The 17,909-nt window shown below is 41.5% G+C and overlaps 1 protein-coding gene across 1 annotated transcript in view; it reads left to right on the top strand.

The window, feature by feature from the left end:
* RAPGEF5 (Rap guanine nucleotide exchange factor 5) overlaps positions 1-17,909 on the top strand; it is a 416,429-nt gene that overhangs the window by 357,493 nt on the left and 41,027 nt on the right. Inside the window, exons 12-18 of the mRNA XM_030201755.1 lie at positions 2,096-2,174; positions 6,035-6,173; positions 8,586-8,683; positions 11,490-11,520; positions 12,334-12,412; positions 15,328-15,477; positions 17,416-17,513. Coding sequence (XP_030057615.1) covers positions 2,096-2,174; positions 6,035-6,173; positions 8,586-8,683; positions 11,490-11,520; positions 12,334-12,412; positions 15,328-15,477; positions 17,416-17,513 — 674 coding nt within the window. The remainder of the gene's footprint in view (positions 1-2,095; positions 2,175-6,034; positions 6,174-8,585; positions 8,684-11,489; positions 11,521-12,333; positions 12,413-15,327; positions 15,478-17,415; positions 17,514-17,909) is intronic.

The following is a 17,909-nucleotide window of genomic DNA, read 5'->3' as shown; positions in this document are numbered from 1 at the left end:
AACAAGACCTAATACTTGGTGGCAAAACCCTTGTTGGCAAGCACAGCGGTCAGACGTCTTCTGTAGTTGATGATGAGGTTTGCACACATGTCAGGAGGAATTTTGGTCCACTCCTCTTTGCAGATCATCTCTAAATCATTAAGAGTTCTGGGCTGTCGCTTGGCAACTCGCAGCTTCAGTATATGAATTTATTTGCATTCTGCAGAGGGAAATAAGTATTTGATCCCCCACCAACCAGTAAGAGATCTGGCCCCTACAGACCAGGTAGATGCTCCAAATCAACTCGTTACCTGCATGACAGACAGCTGTCGGCAATGGTCACCTGTATGAAAGACACCTGTCCACAGACTCAGTGAATCAGTCAGACTCTAACCTCTACAAAATGGCCAAGAGCAAGGAGCTGTCTAAGGATGTCAGGGACAAGATCATACACCTGCACAAGGCTGGAATGGGCTACAAAACCATCAGTAAGACGCTGGGCGAGAAGGAGACAACTGTTGGTGCCATAGTAAGAAAATGGAAGAAGTACAAAATGACTGTCAATCGACAAAGATCTGGGGCTCCACGCAAAATCTCACCTCGTGGGGTATCCTTGATCATGAGGAAGGTTAGAAATCAGCCTACAACTACAAGGGGGGAACTTGTCAATGATCTCAAGGCAGCTGGGACCACTGTCACCACGAAAACCATTGGTAACACATTACGACATAACGGATTGCAATCCTGCAGTGCCCGCAAGGTCCCCCTGCTCCGGAAGGCACATGTGACGGCCCGTCTGAAGTTTGCCAGTGAACACCTGGATGATGCCGAGAGTGATTGGGAGAAGGTGCTGTGGTCAGATGAGACAAAAATTGAGCTCTTTGGCATGAACTCAACTCGCCGTGTTTGGAGGAAGAGAAATGCTGCCTATGACCCAAAGAACACCGTCCCCACTGTCAAGCATGGAGGTGGAAATGTTATGTTTTGGGGGTGTTTCTCTGCTAAGGGCACAGGACTACTTCACCGCATCAATGGGAGAATGGATGGGGCCATGTACCGTACAATTCTGAGTGACAACCTCCTTCCCTCCGCCAGGGCCTTAAAAATGGGTCGTGGCTGGGTCTTCCAGCACGACAATGACCCAAAACATACAGCCAAGGCAACAAAGGAGTGGCTCAGGAAGAAGCACATTAGGGTCATGGAGTGGCCTAGCCAGTCACCAGACCTTAATCCCATTGAAAACTTATGGAGGGAGCTGAAGCTGCGAGTTGCCAAGCGACAGCCCAGAACTCTTAATGATTTAGAGATGATCTGCAAAGAGGAGTGGACCAAAATTCCTCCTGACATGTGTGCAAACCTCATCATCAACTACAGAAGACGTCTGACCGCTGTGCTTGCCAACAAGGGTTTTGCCACCAAGTATTAGGTCTTGTTTGCCAGAGGGATTAAATACTTATTTCCCTCTGCAGAATGCAAATAAATTCATATACTTTCCACAATGTGATTTTCCGGATTTAATTTGTGATGTGCTATCTCTCACTGTTACCAATAACCTACCCTTCAATTATGGGCTGCTCATGTCTTTGTCAGTGGGCAAACTTACAAAATCAGCAAGGGATCAAATACTTATTTCCACCACTGTAGGTATATCACTTCAGAATATCATCTGGCCTATATCTTGCCTAGTCTGTTGTGTATTTTATTATTGATATTCATGTATTTTTTCTTTGGTTTGTTTTGGAATATAAGATGTGCAGATGTTACAAAGGCCCCCACCCACTCTTCTGTTGTTCATACTATCTTAACGTCTTGCCTGTGTCAGTGTGAGACCTGCATGGATGTTTTGATAAGGGTCAGTACAGCAGCGCCACAGCTGATGGGAAGAGCTTTGAAGAGCCTTGTATCCACAGGGTGCTGAAACAGATGGGGGTTTAAAGCATCAAACTCTTGAAAAGCCAGGCTTGTTTTTGTGCTCTTGCTAGAGGGAAACAAAATACTGAGCTATCAGCTTTGCTGCTCTGTGCATGAAACTAGTTCTTCAGCAGACAGGCATATTTCTGATTGGTGTGTATCCCCAGCATGTTCACCTTGTGGGTTCTCTTCTCTCCCTCTGCAGATACTCTCCTGGATGACTTCCTCCTCACCTATACTGTCTTCATGACCACCGATGACTTGTGTCAGGCACTCCTGCGGCAATATCCTTATTTACTAAAGCCAATCATGACCTTCCTGCCAACACATGCCTTCTAATAAGGCCCTTTAGATGGCTGTACTATACTATGAGGCTTATTTTCAAAGCACTTAGCCTCCCAAAGTTCCATAGAAACATATGGAACTTAGCCTCCCAAAGTGCTTTGAAAATATGCCTCATTATACCTCCTACATTGCTTCTAAGGGTGCTTCTCCAGTATGTATTATGAAAATGACTAAAGAAAGATTTGCATATGGCACAAATAAAGAGAAGACAACAAAGTAGAGCAGCCAAGCTGTGATGTATCATTGTTTAGTACTCTTCCTTTTTCCTACCCAATTCTTCTCCTTTCTTTCCTCTCTTATCTTAGTTATCTATTGAATGCACTTTATGCAATGTTAATTAGGTCCTGTTGCTTATATTAGTACATTTTCAACGGTGTGCATGAGAAAAATCTCTTGTTTTCTTGCTGGTTGCATTTTTTGGGAGGGAAGGGATTCTGTGTGTGTGTGTGGGGGGGGGGGGGGGGTTCTACATTTTAGCATACACTAAATTGGTTTAATGTGATCTGAAATGCAAAACCAAATTGACAAGGTAGTGAATGTTTGTTTTTTGTTTTTTTTTGCCATTCCAGAATAGAAATGACAGAGGCAGTGGAGCATGGTTTTCGTTGGTTGGTTGGTTGGTTGGTTCAGGGGCATAGCAAGCAGTCCAGTTTGGGGTGGGGTAGACTGATGGGGCATGCATTTTCTCTCCCCACCCCTTCCCTGTGTTAAAAATCATATCTTTGCTGGTGGGAATGCCAAAACCTTGCCAGCCAAAGAGATCTGCTACATGAGCTACCCTCCCCATCTCACTGGTGCTGCTTCAACAGCGAGGAAGTCAGTGGCATGCTCAGGGAATTCCAGTGTTGTAAAGGGGAACCATTACAGAGAAAAGGCAGTTGCTCAGGATTTGAGGCTGAGATGCCTGAAATTCCATACTAAGGAGGCAATGCTCTAAACTAGGTGCCAACATTTATGAGGGTAAATGTTTAAAATATTAGCATAAAGGTGTGTATATGCCAGCATCCTGCCTAAGCACTCTTCTGCAAATACCTGTGCAACTTTCATAGTGCATATGTGCAAGGGGTCATATATAGGGACGGAGCCTGCGCTCCAGTAGAGTACCAAGGACAGGGCAGTGGAGGCGGTCCGCCACAGGTGCAGGAAGCAAGGGGTGTATGGAGCAGTTGTGCAGCTGTCGGCTCTGCTGGTCCCCTTCCCCCCTCTGATGGTATTTCTTGTTCTGGGGCAGAGGACTGGCAGCCGTGCGTCTGCTCTGTGCACCCCCTTGCTAGGAAGAAGGGTGGTGGGGGTGATGTGCTTCGGGGGGGGGGGGGGTATAACGTGCCTGGGGGGGGGTGGGGTGATGCACCTTTGGGGTGTGTGATGCGCCTCGATGGGGGAGGGAGTGACACACCTCATGGGAGGTGCTGCAGCCACCCAACCCAGATGGCAAGCAAGCTAGGTGTACACCACTGCTGTTGTCCACTTACACATGTAACTTGCAGGTTTGTGCTGCAGTTAGGGACCCTTTAAAGCAGTGGTTCCCAAACCTGGTCCTGGAGCTATCCCAGCCAATCAGGTTTTCAGGATACCTACAATGAATATTTACGAGAGGGATTTACATGCAATGGTGGTAGTGCATGCAAATCTCTCTCATGAATATTCATTGTGGGTATCCTGAAAACCTGACTTGCTGGGGTGCCTCCAGGACTAGGTTTGGGAATCACTGCTTTAAGTAAAATAAAGAAAGGAAGAAAAGATTCCTACTGTACACCCTCCAGGCACCTAATTGTAGGCATTCTAGTTATAGATTTGTACCCATGTACTTCAGCTATTCTGTGTGTTGGCAGGATATATAGCCTGAGGGAAGAAGCAGTTGAAATGTTGCCACTACCTGACCAGCCTAAATGAGGTTTATAAAATCTTGAAATTGTCTGCAGAACAGAAAGATTGCAGTAGCTGGCAGCAGGCAACCTGCTCAATTCCTGGGATTCTTAACCATTTTCATCTCTGTACCAAATCATTCCACAGTGTCTTTCTTTGGGAACACTCTCCAGCACACTTTGATGTTCAGGCCAGTTATTTCAGCTGCACATTGAGGCACTTTTTCACAGGGAAGCATTCCTCTCTGCTTCTCAGCAGTGTAACGCCCATGCTAAGAATGTAAAGAAAAGCTCAGACCACACGGTTTGCCTTTCAAATAATGTCCTTTTTAATATGACTTGTCAATTCTCAACCCCTCTTGAGCGCTTGCCTAAACTGGGTGACTCTTACCCTTTTCAAATACTCTCAGAAGTAGAGTGCTTAATTCATTACATCCTGAGGCAGCTGTCACCTGGATTTTGCATTCACAGTAGCCTGACATTCATGACATGCCATAAATACTGTGCCAGCTTAAAATTAATCTAGCTTATAAGATACCTCTGAGAAGAAAAAATAAACATACACAAGCATGTCTGTATTTGCTGTAAGATTTAAGAGGGAAAGCATTAATCAGGAGAAAGTTAACAATGCAACCAACTCTGCATCACTTGGTTCCTTTTTGCCTTCAGGGCCAGAAAACATGTCCTAAGACTCACACACCAGCATTGTACACAGGGCTTGAAGGGACAAGTGTTGCAGTGTTACATTAATATAGAGTTTCAGGAAAATATAATGATTTACAGATTTCTTTTATTTAAACGGTATATAAATGATTAATATTTTAACGTAAGTGGTTATGTATAATTCTGGCTATGTATATTCCCAGTATCTAACTTGAACTGCATTATTTTATCGTGATCTGCATTGAAGCTTGGAGTTGTAATAAACTCAGGACCAGCCAGAGCTGTTTGCTAACAGGCTGGAGATCTGAATTTGATCACAGAGCCAATGCTCTGTGTAGTAAGGGAGACGTGAAGAGAGATCTCTGCTTTTGCACAGAGCGATACCCAATAGCTAAAGTTAGACTGTATATGAGGTGTTATAGAGGGAGAATTCTGTTGACCCTGCTCAGGAAATGTTGCCAATATGCTAGATCAGTCCTTGGGACACAATACAATACAATAAAAATAAAACTTATATTCTGCAAACTACCAAAAATGGTCTTATACAGATCACAAAAAGAAACTAGACATTCCTAGGTTTAACAACAAATTTTAAAAATATTGGTCAACCAAGTAAATATTTCTTAAAAAGATGAGTTTTCAGCTTCTTACAAAAGACCATATAATTATCTTAAGACCTAATTTCTAAAGACAAAGCATTCCAAATTAAAGTATACCATTGTTTGGGAAAAGATCTTTTTATAACTGATTTTTTTGCTTCTGGAAAATGAGAAATTCAGGACAAAGAAATCTACTGCTTCAAGTGTGGAGAAAAAGTCAATAGTTGGCACAGAACTAAAGGGGCCTGGCTGTGAAGTATCTTAAAAAATCAAGCAACTTAATTTAAAAGCAGTCCTACCGATGATCGGTAACTACTGTAGTTTACAAAAAAATGGCATTACTTTCTCAAACCTTCCTGCATGGCATAACATTCTGGAGGCAGTGTTTTGATGGGTTTAGTTTTCATCATATCCACAATGAATATGCATATGAAAGATTTACATGCATGACTTTCCACTGTATGCAAATCTGTTTCATACCTATTCTTTGTGGATATTCAGAAAACTCGGAGTGGCTAGATGTTTCCCAGAGACTGGGTGCAGAGCCACTGGTCTGTAAGAAGAGAATGACTTGTATTTGTGATGCAGTGTTCTTTGTTGAGTATTGATGTTGCATCCAAATACTTCCATAGCTCCACTCCATTGTCTTGTTGTTCTTTAACGGAAGCTTACCTATTGTGCTAAGAAGGATGAAATTGAAGCCTCAGCATCTCTCCGCACAAAGCGTAAGGTCTTGCATTTGGCGTCTCAGTGGGCAGCCTTGTACAAAGACTGGTCACATGAAGATGAGCATTCCAAATTGTTTTTGAAGGTAAGCCTTGATGGGGTATTGTTTAATTCTTTCCAGATAACCAAAGTTGCTCTAGTAATCATTTATATGCCTGCATCCTTTTATTTTTAAAAAGTGTTTTTGAAAATAAAGTATAACCGATGCAGAACAGAACGATAAACGGAGTCATATTTTGTTATTAACAACAACAGATATCACCCCATATTCCCCCATGAACTCCTCCCTAATCTTCCCTTATGTATCTCCCCTACAGCCCCCTATCCCATACTCCCCTTGCTTGTTCAGTTATTTAAGATGAGTAAATAATATGGCCAAGACTGAGCTCCTTATTGTAAACCCACATCTCCTCTTCTCTATCTCTGTGGATAACACTCTCATACTCCCTATCTCATCAGCTCATAACCTTGGGGTCATCTTTGACTCTTCTTTCTCTTTCTCTGCACATATCCAACAGACTTCTAAATTCTGTTGTTTCTTTTTCTATAATATCACCAAAATTTGTCCCTTCCTTTCTGAACACACTACCAAAACCCTTATCCTCACTCTCATCACCTCGCGCTTAGACTATTGCAACTTTTTTCTCACAGGTCTCTGACTAAGCCATCTCTTTCCCCTTCAATCTGTTCAAACTTCTGCTGCATGACTTATATTCCACAAGTGTCGCTATGCTCATATTAGCCCTCTCCTCAAGTCACTTCATTGGCTCCCTATCATTTTCTGCATACAGTTCAAACTCCTCTTATTGACTTACAAGTGCATTTACTCTGCAGCTCCTCAGTACCTCCCCATTCTTCTCTCTCCCCCCTGGGAATGCCATTCATTGAGTAAATCTCTTATCTATACCCTTTTCCTCCATTGCCAACTCCAGAGTTCCTTTTATCTTGATGCATCATACACCTGGAATAGAGTTCCTGAGTCAGTGCATCAGTCTCCATCTCTGGCCGTATTCAAATCTAAGCTACAAGCTCACCTTTTGAAGCTGCTTTTAACTCCTAACTCCTGTTCACTTGTTCAGTACCCATGTCTGTTTTTATCATTCCCACCATAAGTAATTCCCTAATCCCTTATTTGTCCTGTTTGTGTTGATTAGATTGTAAGCTCTGTCGAGCAAGGCCGGTCTCTTACATGTGTAGTGTACATAGTGTACAGCGCTACATACATCTAATAGTGCTGTAGAAATGATAAGTAGTTGTAGCGTGTAACTGCAATGGGATGTACATGTAGGCACAGCGTGGGAGGGATGTGGGCGTAACTACTCTTTCCAGGATGGCCCAGAGCACCATCTCCTTTCCCCATACACCCTATGATTTAGTTACATGGATTTTTATTATTATTATCACATAAAGACGTACTCTTCTTGCCCCCTCCCCTACCTTTCTGCCATCTCCTTGGTTTTTTTTAATATACCACTAAACTGATCAAATTGTTCAGAGCAATTTATTTGTATCTATTTATATATATATTATATTCATGCACCTTTCTAACTTCACATGCAACTGTCTTTACATTAGCCCCCTTATTTTCAGCTCCTATTACTATTATCTGTGTTTCATTTTGCTTACAACTTATGATATCTGATCAAATGTTTTATTACGTACTGTGTTGACAATTGAAGTACCATACTGTGTATTGTTATTTGAATTATTTACTACTGTAATTTTCTGTTGCCTGTGTTCAGCTTATTTGTACTGTACACCAGATTGGGTGAATATTTTTCAAAAAGGCAGTAAATAAATCCTAAGAAATAATAACTTATAGAATAATATCAGTTATGTGCATAATATAGAAAACTTAGGCGCCCATTTAAGCCAGTCATTGACTTGGCGTAAATGATCGTACCTCACTTTAGGCACCCCAGTGTCAACTTACGTGAGTATGCTATACCAGCATCCTGGCACTCATCATGCCATTATAGAACTGGCAGTCAGCCCCTTCAGATTTTAAGTGCAGTCAGACAAGGAAATAACTTGTGCCCTTGTTTGTAACAACAATGGAGTAGGGGTGAACCCTTGGCCTTGCAATCTCCACCCCTACTCCGTTGTTGTTTTGTGGGCTCACTTTCATAGGAGTTGTTCCTCCCTTCTTTGTTTTGCGTACTATTTTTTAACTCACCTTAAATTCTGATTTGGAAAATGTGAGTAATAAAATCTAAAATCCAAACAATGCAGAAGATTAAGAAATGTTCGCCAGAGTTGGAATTCACAGATGCAGGTGTCTTTTATATCTAAGTTGGTAGGTGCTGAAGCATTAATCCTGTCATTTTCAAATATTTAATACAGGGCTGCTTATAATGACACTTTTTGTTCCTTCTTTACTTGAACAAATTTCTTCCTTTTCTTTTCGGTATTTTTGTGCTTCTGTTATGTTAGCAGTACACAGTGGGAATTTCCAGCGAGATGGATTTTATTTCTGATCACTGTTGTTGTTTTTCAGACTCTGTATCGGTATGTGCTGGATGACATGTATGAGCACCCCATCTTGGAAAAAGAATTAAAAGAATTTCAGAAGGCATTGCGAATTCATCGACGCCAGTAAGCCTTTCTTCTCATCTTCTCGCCTTTTCTTTGGAGCTTATGACGCTGCAATGCAGACCGCTGTAGACTCTGATGAGCAATCTGTGAGTCTACCAGGCTAGAATTTAAGTATAGGCAAATAGGCAACTACATTCTGTGCCAGACTGTGGTAGGTGCTGGAGCTTTGCCACTATGCTGCCATCTGGGCCTTTCTTGGCTTTCCTACTACTACCCCCCAGCAGTAGCAGAGATACCAAATTCTGCCTGTCTTAGCTCTCTGAGAGACCTTTGTGGCACCCAGCTCTAGCCTCCTGCATACATGAAAACCCATGCAAGAGGCAGGGTGCTACAGAGTCTGTCAGAGAGCTTAGGCAGGCCCCGCCCTAATTTTTTTAAATTTTGAGCTATCTCGTTTTGCTGCAGTGCAGCCATTGGAAAGGCATCAACAGTCCTGAAGGTGAGGGGGTGGGTGAGGAAAAGGGATGGGAATGGGTGCTTAATATTTAAATCCAGCACTGGAGATTCCACAATCACTGTTCCCCTTAAGCTGAGCGGGAGTCCTCCGCCTACAACCTGGCCACTGGGGGGTGCTGTTTCACTATCACATTTTCAATAATGAAGGACAGGGAAACTCTGCAGGACTTCAGGGAACCTGCCTATCCCTAGCAAGTGAAAACACAATATTGAAGCACAACCCCCTACTGGCAGCAAAGCAGTTGGAGGGCTCACGCTCGGCTTTAAGCAGGGATTCTCAACCCAGTCCTCGGGACACACCTATTCCGTCAGGTTTTCAGGATACCCACAATGAATATGCATGAGATACATTTGCATACCATGGAGGTAGTGCATGCAAATCTATCTCATGCATATTAATTGTGGGTATCCTGAAAACCTGACTGGCTAGGTGTGTCCTGAGGGCTTAGCGGGAACAGTGTCCATGATACCCCCAGACTATGCAATTCAGCTGCTTCTAGATTTTCTTAGCAGTCATAGATATTTTAAATTAGATTATATACTATGAAGGATTGTGCAATTATTTGAAACTTTAGAGCACATGCTATTCGCAAATAATACAAATTTTTGCTTTACCTATGCAAATGGGCTTTTATGAAATGGGCTGAACTGTGACCGGGATTCCACCTATGTGCATATTTTTTAAAATTCAAGCATCTGCTCGTAAATTAACCTAAACATTTGGGCATTCCGAAGAGCAGGTATAAATATGCACACATGTGGGCTGATATTCAAGTAATGGCAGTCAGTGTTTGTTTGTTTTTTTTAAAGGTAGGCCACCATGGGCTTTTTTATTCGCAGATACCAGCACTAAATAGCCAACTATATACAGCGCCACCACTTCCATGGGTATTGGCAATGGTCAGTGTACTACTACCTGAGTAACTATCCAGCCTTTTTGCTGGCCTAACTTTATCCAGATAGCTAACCCGGTTAGTAAACTGAATATCGCTGCTAACTGGGAAGCCCTCTCTCTACCCTCATTCTGTCCTCAGACCACCCCTGACACTGCCCAGATAGTGCTGAGGAGGTCTGAATAGGTTTCCTGGGTATAATTGAGTTAGCGGGACTTATCAGGATGTCCAGATAAATCCTTCTGAATACCTGCCCCAAAGTTCCTACAGCAGAAGTAAACTTGAACATTTGTTTTTAAAATTTGGCTGTCTATACAGAGAAAACTTTGGCCATACTTCCTACACGAGTACAACAGTTGTATAATTACCCCCAACATGTTTGTGTGCATTGCTTGACAATAGTGTGTGCTACAGACGAGAATTTTGTTTTAAAAGATATGAAACACTATAGAAAGGAAAACAGTTTTTTTTTGCATGCACCCTCCCCTTCCCTCTCCCACCATCCCTGCTTTAGCCAAACATAGTGTGATCGCATAGTGCAACTGACAGATGTTAAGTTCAGGCTGCTCGGAGCTTGAATTTCTTCTTTTTTTGCAACTCCCTCCCCCCCACCAGTGTATTCTGGTACTTGTAGTCCCACCTATTTAAATGTAGTATGAAAATCAAGACTTCCAAGACTAAGGGGCCATTTTACTAAGCTTCGGTAAGCACCAACGCATTCTTACTACAAATAGAAATGCCTTCTTGTGGGGTGGACTCAGGTGTCCCGCAGTAGTTTTGGGATTGGTGCGCGCAACCCATGTGCTGAAAAAATTAAATTATTTTTTAAAGTTGGGAGCGGGTCTGGGGGTTGAAAGTTGGCATGTTCTGTGCTTATCAGTTAGCGCAGCTACATTGCTGTGTGCTAACCGATTAACACATGATTAGTTCCTGAGTCCTTACTGCTTACAAAATAGGTATCAGTAAGTGCTAATGGGAAAATTAGCACATGGCCATTAGTGCTGGAAATGGAAAAATCAGCCTTTTTACCCCTGCAGTAAAAATGCCCTTAGCACGAGAGAATGGCCCGCATAAGGGTGGGCTAAGGCCACTGTTTACCACAGCTTAGTAAAACAGATATAAATCTATTAATAGGGCACAAAATACCTAGCCCAAGTTGACTTGGAACTAGTGGTCACTTCCGACAGCAAGAATTACTTTCTTATACCCCTCAGATCTGATTAATTCATCAAATATGAGCTGTTCAAAGTTTGTTCTCTTTCTTTCCCTTAGTGACTGTACATAGGGACCTTTGTAGAGTGAGATGAGACCCCTCTACAGTGTTTATCTCCAATGTTTCTGTTACTGTGCTAGAAAGGGTTGATAATGGAAAACTAAGGAAAAGCAGAGATTTCCTATTTTACATTTTTGACAGCAGGATGAGTGGGTTCTACTTTTTTTTTTTTTTTTTTTTACAGCACCGTGGATGAATATTCACCGCACAGAAAGGTAATGCTGTACTTTATATTCCAGTGTCCTTTCTTCTAAAATATCCCTGCCCCACGCTCTGCTCCACCAGATTTAATATTACTGGATCTGGCCCATCAGTCAGTTTTAAGGGCAGAGATTTCCAGAAGCTCGCATCATGGGCTAGCTAGCAGTGACATTATGAATTGTAGGAAAAAGTGGAGTGAATTCTGTCACTGTACTGCTTAAAATCATACAGTGAGGCAATAGAAAAGCTGTCTGGGATGTGTGTAATTTGTATGCATCTATATTGATATGTAAGTGTGTGTGTGTGCCTGCATACATACACACACATTAAGACAGAAGCATCACTCCTGAGTTTGTTTAATTAAGTAACATTTAAAAAGGTGTGTCTGGACAAGATTAGTATAATACCTTTGACGATGATCTGAAATCCACTGGGTGTACCACAAGTAAGAAAGCGGCTTAATGCTATTGCTTGTGAAGATAGAGAACAACCAAAGGACCTGTTGCAGAAATTGTCAGCTACACACGCTGTCGGAAGAGAATTAGCAGTTCTTCTCCATATATCAAGGTCTGTTTGTAGAGAGCAAGAGAAAGAGGATGGGGTGTTTCCAGTGATTTATAGTCGAACAGCATTATAGAGTTTCCTTACTGTTATCGGTGCTGTTAGTTCAAATACTCCAGACAACTCCCAGTTCGTATTCCGAAAACTGAAAGGGTGGACTTCCTGCATCACTTCGCCTGGTTCATCTCTGGAGCATGCTCTGAACAACTGTTGCCACACCAAGGCTAGCAATGCATACATACGTTGTTCTGCTTTTCTGCCTACAGAATAGAGCCCTTTTCCATCAGTTCAGTTTAAAGGAGAACTGGCTCCAGCACAGAGGAACTGTGAATGAAGTGGAGGAAAGTAAGTACTTGTTGGATGGATTCTTGGGACTTTGTGAGCTAATAAGGCACAGTGTTCTAGAACAGTGATTCTCAAACCTGGCCTGAGGGATCACCAGCCGTTGGGATTCCAGGATATCCCTAATGAATTATACATGAGAGAGATTTGTATATAATAGATGTGACAGGCATGCAAATCTATCCCATGCATATTCATTAGAAATATAATCAAGAATCATTGAGTTTCAATTTTAAAAATCTGTTACATAGTTTGAAGCTTTATTAACTTCCAATAACACAATTAAAGCACAAACTAATTCTATGCTGTCTCCTGACTGGTTGAACCATTCCCCATCAATACATTACATATTCATTTCCCACCATAGTGTTCTAGGCATAAAGCAGAAACTCAACGCTCTCAAAAAACAATCCAATAAATTCGAAGACTTAACTTTCAAGTGAAGCTCCACTAGAAGATTCAACAAAATTTGGAATTCTTTCTCTCTCTTAATGAGTCCCAATTAATAATGATGTCGTGTCTGAGCACTGACTGAATCATTTTGACTCAGTCAGTGCATTAATTGTGTTATTGGAAGTTTTGTGCTTTAATTGTGCTATTGGAAGTTAATAAAGCTTCAAACTATGTAACAGATTATGTAAAATTGAAACTCAGTGATACTTGATGATATTTCTATTATATTTAATCATCGTTAACAGTGATAGCCTGTTTATTAGGACTGATGCATGGTCATTAGGGATATCCTGAAAACCTGACTGGCTGGTGGTGCCCCAGGACAGGTTTGACAACCACTATTCTAGACCACTCTGGAAAGGGGGAATGCCATCTTGTTCCATGATCCTACTGCTTCCTCTCTGGTCCTATTCTAAGGTGTCCTACATTTTACTTCTATTAGAGGTGATTTTATAAAGTCTTTGTGGCCACATGCAAGCATAAAGGGCCTTTTATAAAACACTGACTGAAATCTGCTCACATTGTCAAGAAGACAGGTACTTTGTCTGTAGGTGTAGTTGGGTATATGATCTGGGCAGAGTTTGTGAGTATACACATAAATTGTAACTTTAATGCATTTGCTCGAGACCTTTAAACACTTACCCCCGGATTCTGTATAATGTGCCTAGAGATCTGCTCCGAAATCCAAGCATATTCTGTAACAACATGGGTAACTTAATTGGCTTAACAAGCTAATAACGTTGTTAACAGCACTTAACAAGCAGTAATGAGCACTAATTGGCAATAATTTGAGTTTACACAAACAACTCCCTAAGCGTATTCTGTAACGCACTGCACCTAAATTTTAATGTGTGCAGAAAAAAGGGGCGGGGAAATAGGCATTTAGAAATTTACACGCACTGTTATAGAATATGGCCCTCTGTGCCTAAATCTACGCGCCAGGATTCACGCCACGTTTTCATTGGTGTAAATGGAAGCGCATAATTTTAGGCACTAGGATATCAACTAAGCATATTCTATATACCGTGCCTAAATCTAGGCTCTGCTTATAGAATATGATTAGGCGGAAATGTTTTCCATTCAGATTTTCTAGGCACCATATATAGAATCTGGCCCTTAGGGGTTTATTCAGCATAGGTCATTAAAAGTTAGGCACCAAAAAACTGGGTGCTAAGCTGGTATTGTACAACAGCAGAGTATGGCGCCAAATCTGTTCTAGAATGCTAGCATAGGTCTGCAGTTATGCGCCAAAACTTTAGGAGTGGCCACTTTCACCGTGTCTACAGCTGGCATAAATGGTGACACCTAAATGCGGCAGTAGGGCGCATTAATGAAACTATTCTGTAAAGTGCACAAAGGAAGAGTCAGAACGCCCCTGACATGGTCAGACCCCTCCCGCGTTAAAACCCTCTTTGCATTTGCCTGCGAGATAAGTTAGGTGCGCTGTCTATAAAATAGTGGCACACAATATCGATTAGTGCCAATTATTGATGTTTCATGCCAATTAGTTAATTGTGTTAATGCACATAACTGGCCCCTTTCTATAACTGCACGTGCAATTGCGCACCTAACTTTGGACGCCATTTATAGAATTTGGGGGTTGACAGTTTACCTGCTCTCAAACAGGTATAATTGTCTGTACTTGCATTCAAGGCGCAATTTCGGCCTCTTACGCTAGTATTTTATAAAGACAATTAAGTGCCTGTACGTCTTTATAAAATACTAAGTAGACATCTGCTTGATCTCTTAGCCAAGGTCCCCCCCTTTATAAAATTACCGTGTAGATATTTAACTATTTTATACCCTTTTTCTGTTCTTTCTGTTTATCTCCAACTTCTGCTTTTTCTTGTTTGTATGTAACTCTGCCCCCATGAGTTCACTCTTTGGTTTGTTGTACTAGGTTCATGCTTTGCTTGTACTGATACTGTGCTCATATGCAATTTCTGATGTGGTCAGCTCAGTAGCTGCCTGGTCTATTTATGCCATAATGAAGAGAGCGGTTGAGTAGGCAGTGTAATCAGAAACTAGAAACACTCGCTTTTCCTCAGAAATTAAATAAAATTTATAATGCAACTGAGGAGAATTTTAACAATTTAAATTCTTTCAGAACAATCTAATTTCATGCTTGCCAGCATTCTCTGCTTCAAACTGCCATGGGCAGTTGTGTTCTCTCAGTGGCTTTGCCTGTTCCTTTTTAACCCCTACTATCCTGGTCACTAAGAATTCCTGAGATTTAAAGTTTTCTTTTACAAATTTGGCCCGGCAAGATGTAAAATGCAAACTTGAAACCCAGCTAGACTGTGAAAGAAGGAAGGGTATTGGAAAGTGGATTCAGAGTATATGTATTAGGAAGTTCAGTTCCCCTTTTCATTTAACAGTTCTGGACTGCAGGTCCAGGCCTCTAATTGCAGTAGGAGCAGATTAAGATCGTCTCTTGGTTCCCAGCTCTCTTTTTCTTTGTGTAGTTTTCTGCAGGGTGTATATAACAGACCACTCCTATGTAAGCATCAGGACCAAGGTGTCTGCCTCAGTTCAAGAGATACAGAAGATTGTGGCAGAAAAGATCCAGCATGCAGAGCAGGACCTGGCGCTAGCAACCGTGACGTTCTCTGGGGGTGTGTTTTTTTATTTTTCAGTCTTTTGAATGTTAGTGTTTGCTTTGGCCAGACAATTGTGCTTTGACATTCTCTAAGTCCGGATGCTGTCCCTAGCTGTTCCCCTCTGAGCCTAGATAAGCATCTTCTTACTGGTAACTGTGCTTACCAGAGAGCTGTTTCTATGACAACAGCTAATTCCCAGGCCCTGCTGGGTGCTAGAATAATTTTTTCTTGTGGGGAAGAATTGCAAGGGATTTTCTGGTTTTAAGGATGCACTGAGAAATCTTTCCTAATTTGCTCCCTGGATAAACTTGTTTTTTTCCATATTTTGGAATGTGCTTGCAGCATGCTGAAGCTTTGATACTTAAGAAACAAACAAAAATAGAATGTACTGTATTACACTGGAGCAATATAATCATATGGGATTTCAGCCAGTAGAAAAATCTATAAAGTGCAGATATCTCTAGTAATAATTCTTCTCTATAAATCTATTGTACTGCTGCTGCTAGCCATTGTGTTTTTGGCTCAATAATAACTAATTACCTAATATATCCACCTGGAAAGGTTTATTGTGTGTGTCAAATAACATCGCAAGGACTCTCATGTGATTGTACTGACCGATGTGCCCTGTCTGGTCCCCAGCCGCCTCATTATCCATTTCTAGTTCTCAAATGCTGTCTGATTACACTTCTGATGTGGCTTTTGCTCTTCAGGAATTTCAAAGCAAGCACTTTAAAGCACGGTGTGATTCTGTTTTCAGTGACTCTGTGTGGGATCAGCCATGTACAGACAGTGATGAGTCCAGATGAGCATTTGTGGGTTTTGACCCCCTGCTCTAGTGATCATGTAGATTGCAGTGCTCAAGATAGTGTTGGCTTGGAAGTGCTTAGTGAGCACAACTGGCCACATATGCATTCACACGCCATCCCCATAGCTTGCACGTGTGTGTCTTCTAACAATAAATCAGACGCTTTGTGTTTTTCATAGGGAGCCTTTTAAAAAAACAAATCTTAGCACCCCTCCCCCACCATAAATGAACAGGGGATTTATCAAAGGGCTTTAAAAACCCTTAGTAAATCCCACATTTGCAATGACAATTCTCTGTACTGTAGCCAGAAAAATATATATATTACTGCCCACAGCAATCTGCTTTCCTGTGGCCACAGTCAGTTAACTGCTTGCAGCATACCCTCCATTGGCACAGTATTTCACCACCGCCATCCTCCCTCCTCAAGGACAAAGGGGAGGGTTGGATAAGAGAGCACGGTTATTAATTGTGCATCACTCTTACCCAGGGGACCTGAGACAATTCAGTTGAGGAGAAGAGAGGAAGAGTCCATAGGGCCAGAGGTGTAGTTAACTTTCAGATTGCAAAGTTTATTGAGCCTGTGTTAGGCCATTTTAATGTTAATAGAAAGTTATGCATATGGCATAGCTCATTAATATTTTTCTCACATTGGCCAGAATTTTTAAATGTTATTGGGAATGGTTACACAAGCATTGCCAATAGCACTTTAATGCGCCTGTAACTGCTTTAAACATGATTTTGGTGTTACAGCGTTAATGTGATAAAGCATGTTTAATTGTTATCTGGTAATGTGGTTTATGCTTCTCTCTTTGCTATAGTGACTAGGTTGTTTTTACATAATTGATTTTATCTACACTGCTTTGCATGATTACTTGGGGAAATGGTTTAGAAATCTTGTCAATAAATAAATAAGTAGATCTATAAGTGATACAGTGGAGTGATAAATTCATTTTTGCCTGTGGTTCCACATGTGCTTAAGCCCCAGCTTTAATTATTTGCTATGTACATGTTCCTTAAGGAAGATTTACAACACTATCACAATAATTCTGATAGAAAAAAAGAAAATAAGCAGTTCTGAAAGATACTGTCCACTTGCGTGCAAAATCAGGATACATCTGTAGTGAACCTGGTTATTTCTCTATTTCTAGAAAAACGTGAGCTGCTTCCAAGTGATTTGGCCATCTCAAAATCTTTGGAAGGATCAAGTCGCATGTTTATTTACCGGAAAGATCTTAATGATACTTTGGTAAGACATAGATCATCTAACTCAAATATAACATAGCTAGTTATCCTTGAACACACACTAAATTTAGGATGAGGGCACGGATTGTATTTTTAGATTCAGCAGACAGCATCCATCTGTGGAAGGTGATCCTGAAGAGAAGAACAGTGGGCCTGCTTCAGGAGTCTATATACAAGTATCAAAAAATAAAATCTTAAGAACCACAAGGCAATTCAGTCTTATCATCAAGCAGCGTTAACATACAACGGTCTTTTTAAAGACCGTTACAGTTAATCCTTGTGGTTCTTAAGATTTTACTTTTTGATACTTGTATACAGACTCCTGATGCAGGCCTTCTGGGAGTTGTGAAGCCCCGCCCAGCACATCCCAGGATGCAGTGGGCAGGGCTGGGTGCCACCA

The sequence above is a fragment of the Microcaecilia unicolor genome, chromosome 1 (assembly GCF_901765095.1).
Source record: "Microcaecilia unicolor chromosome 1, aMicUni1.1, whole genome shotgun sequence".
NCBI lineage: Eukaryota > Metazoa > Chordata > Amphibia > Gymnophiona > Siphonopidae > Microcaecilia > Microcaecilia unicolor.
Note: the sequence above shows the minus strand (reverse complement) of the source record. Positions and strands in the feature narration are given on the sequence as shown.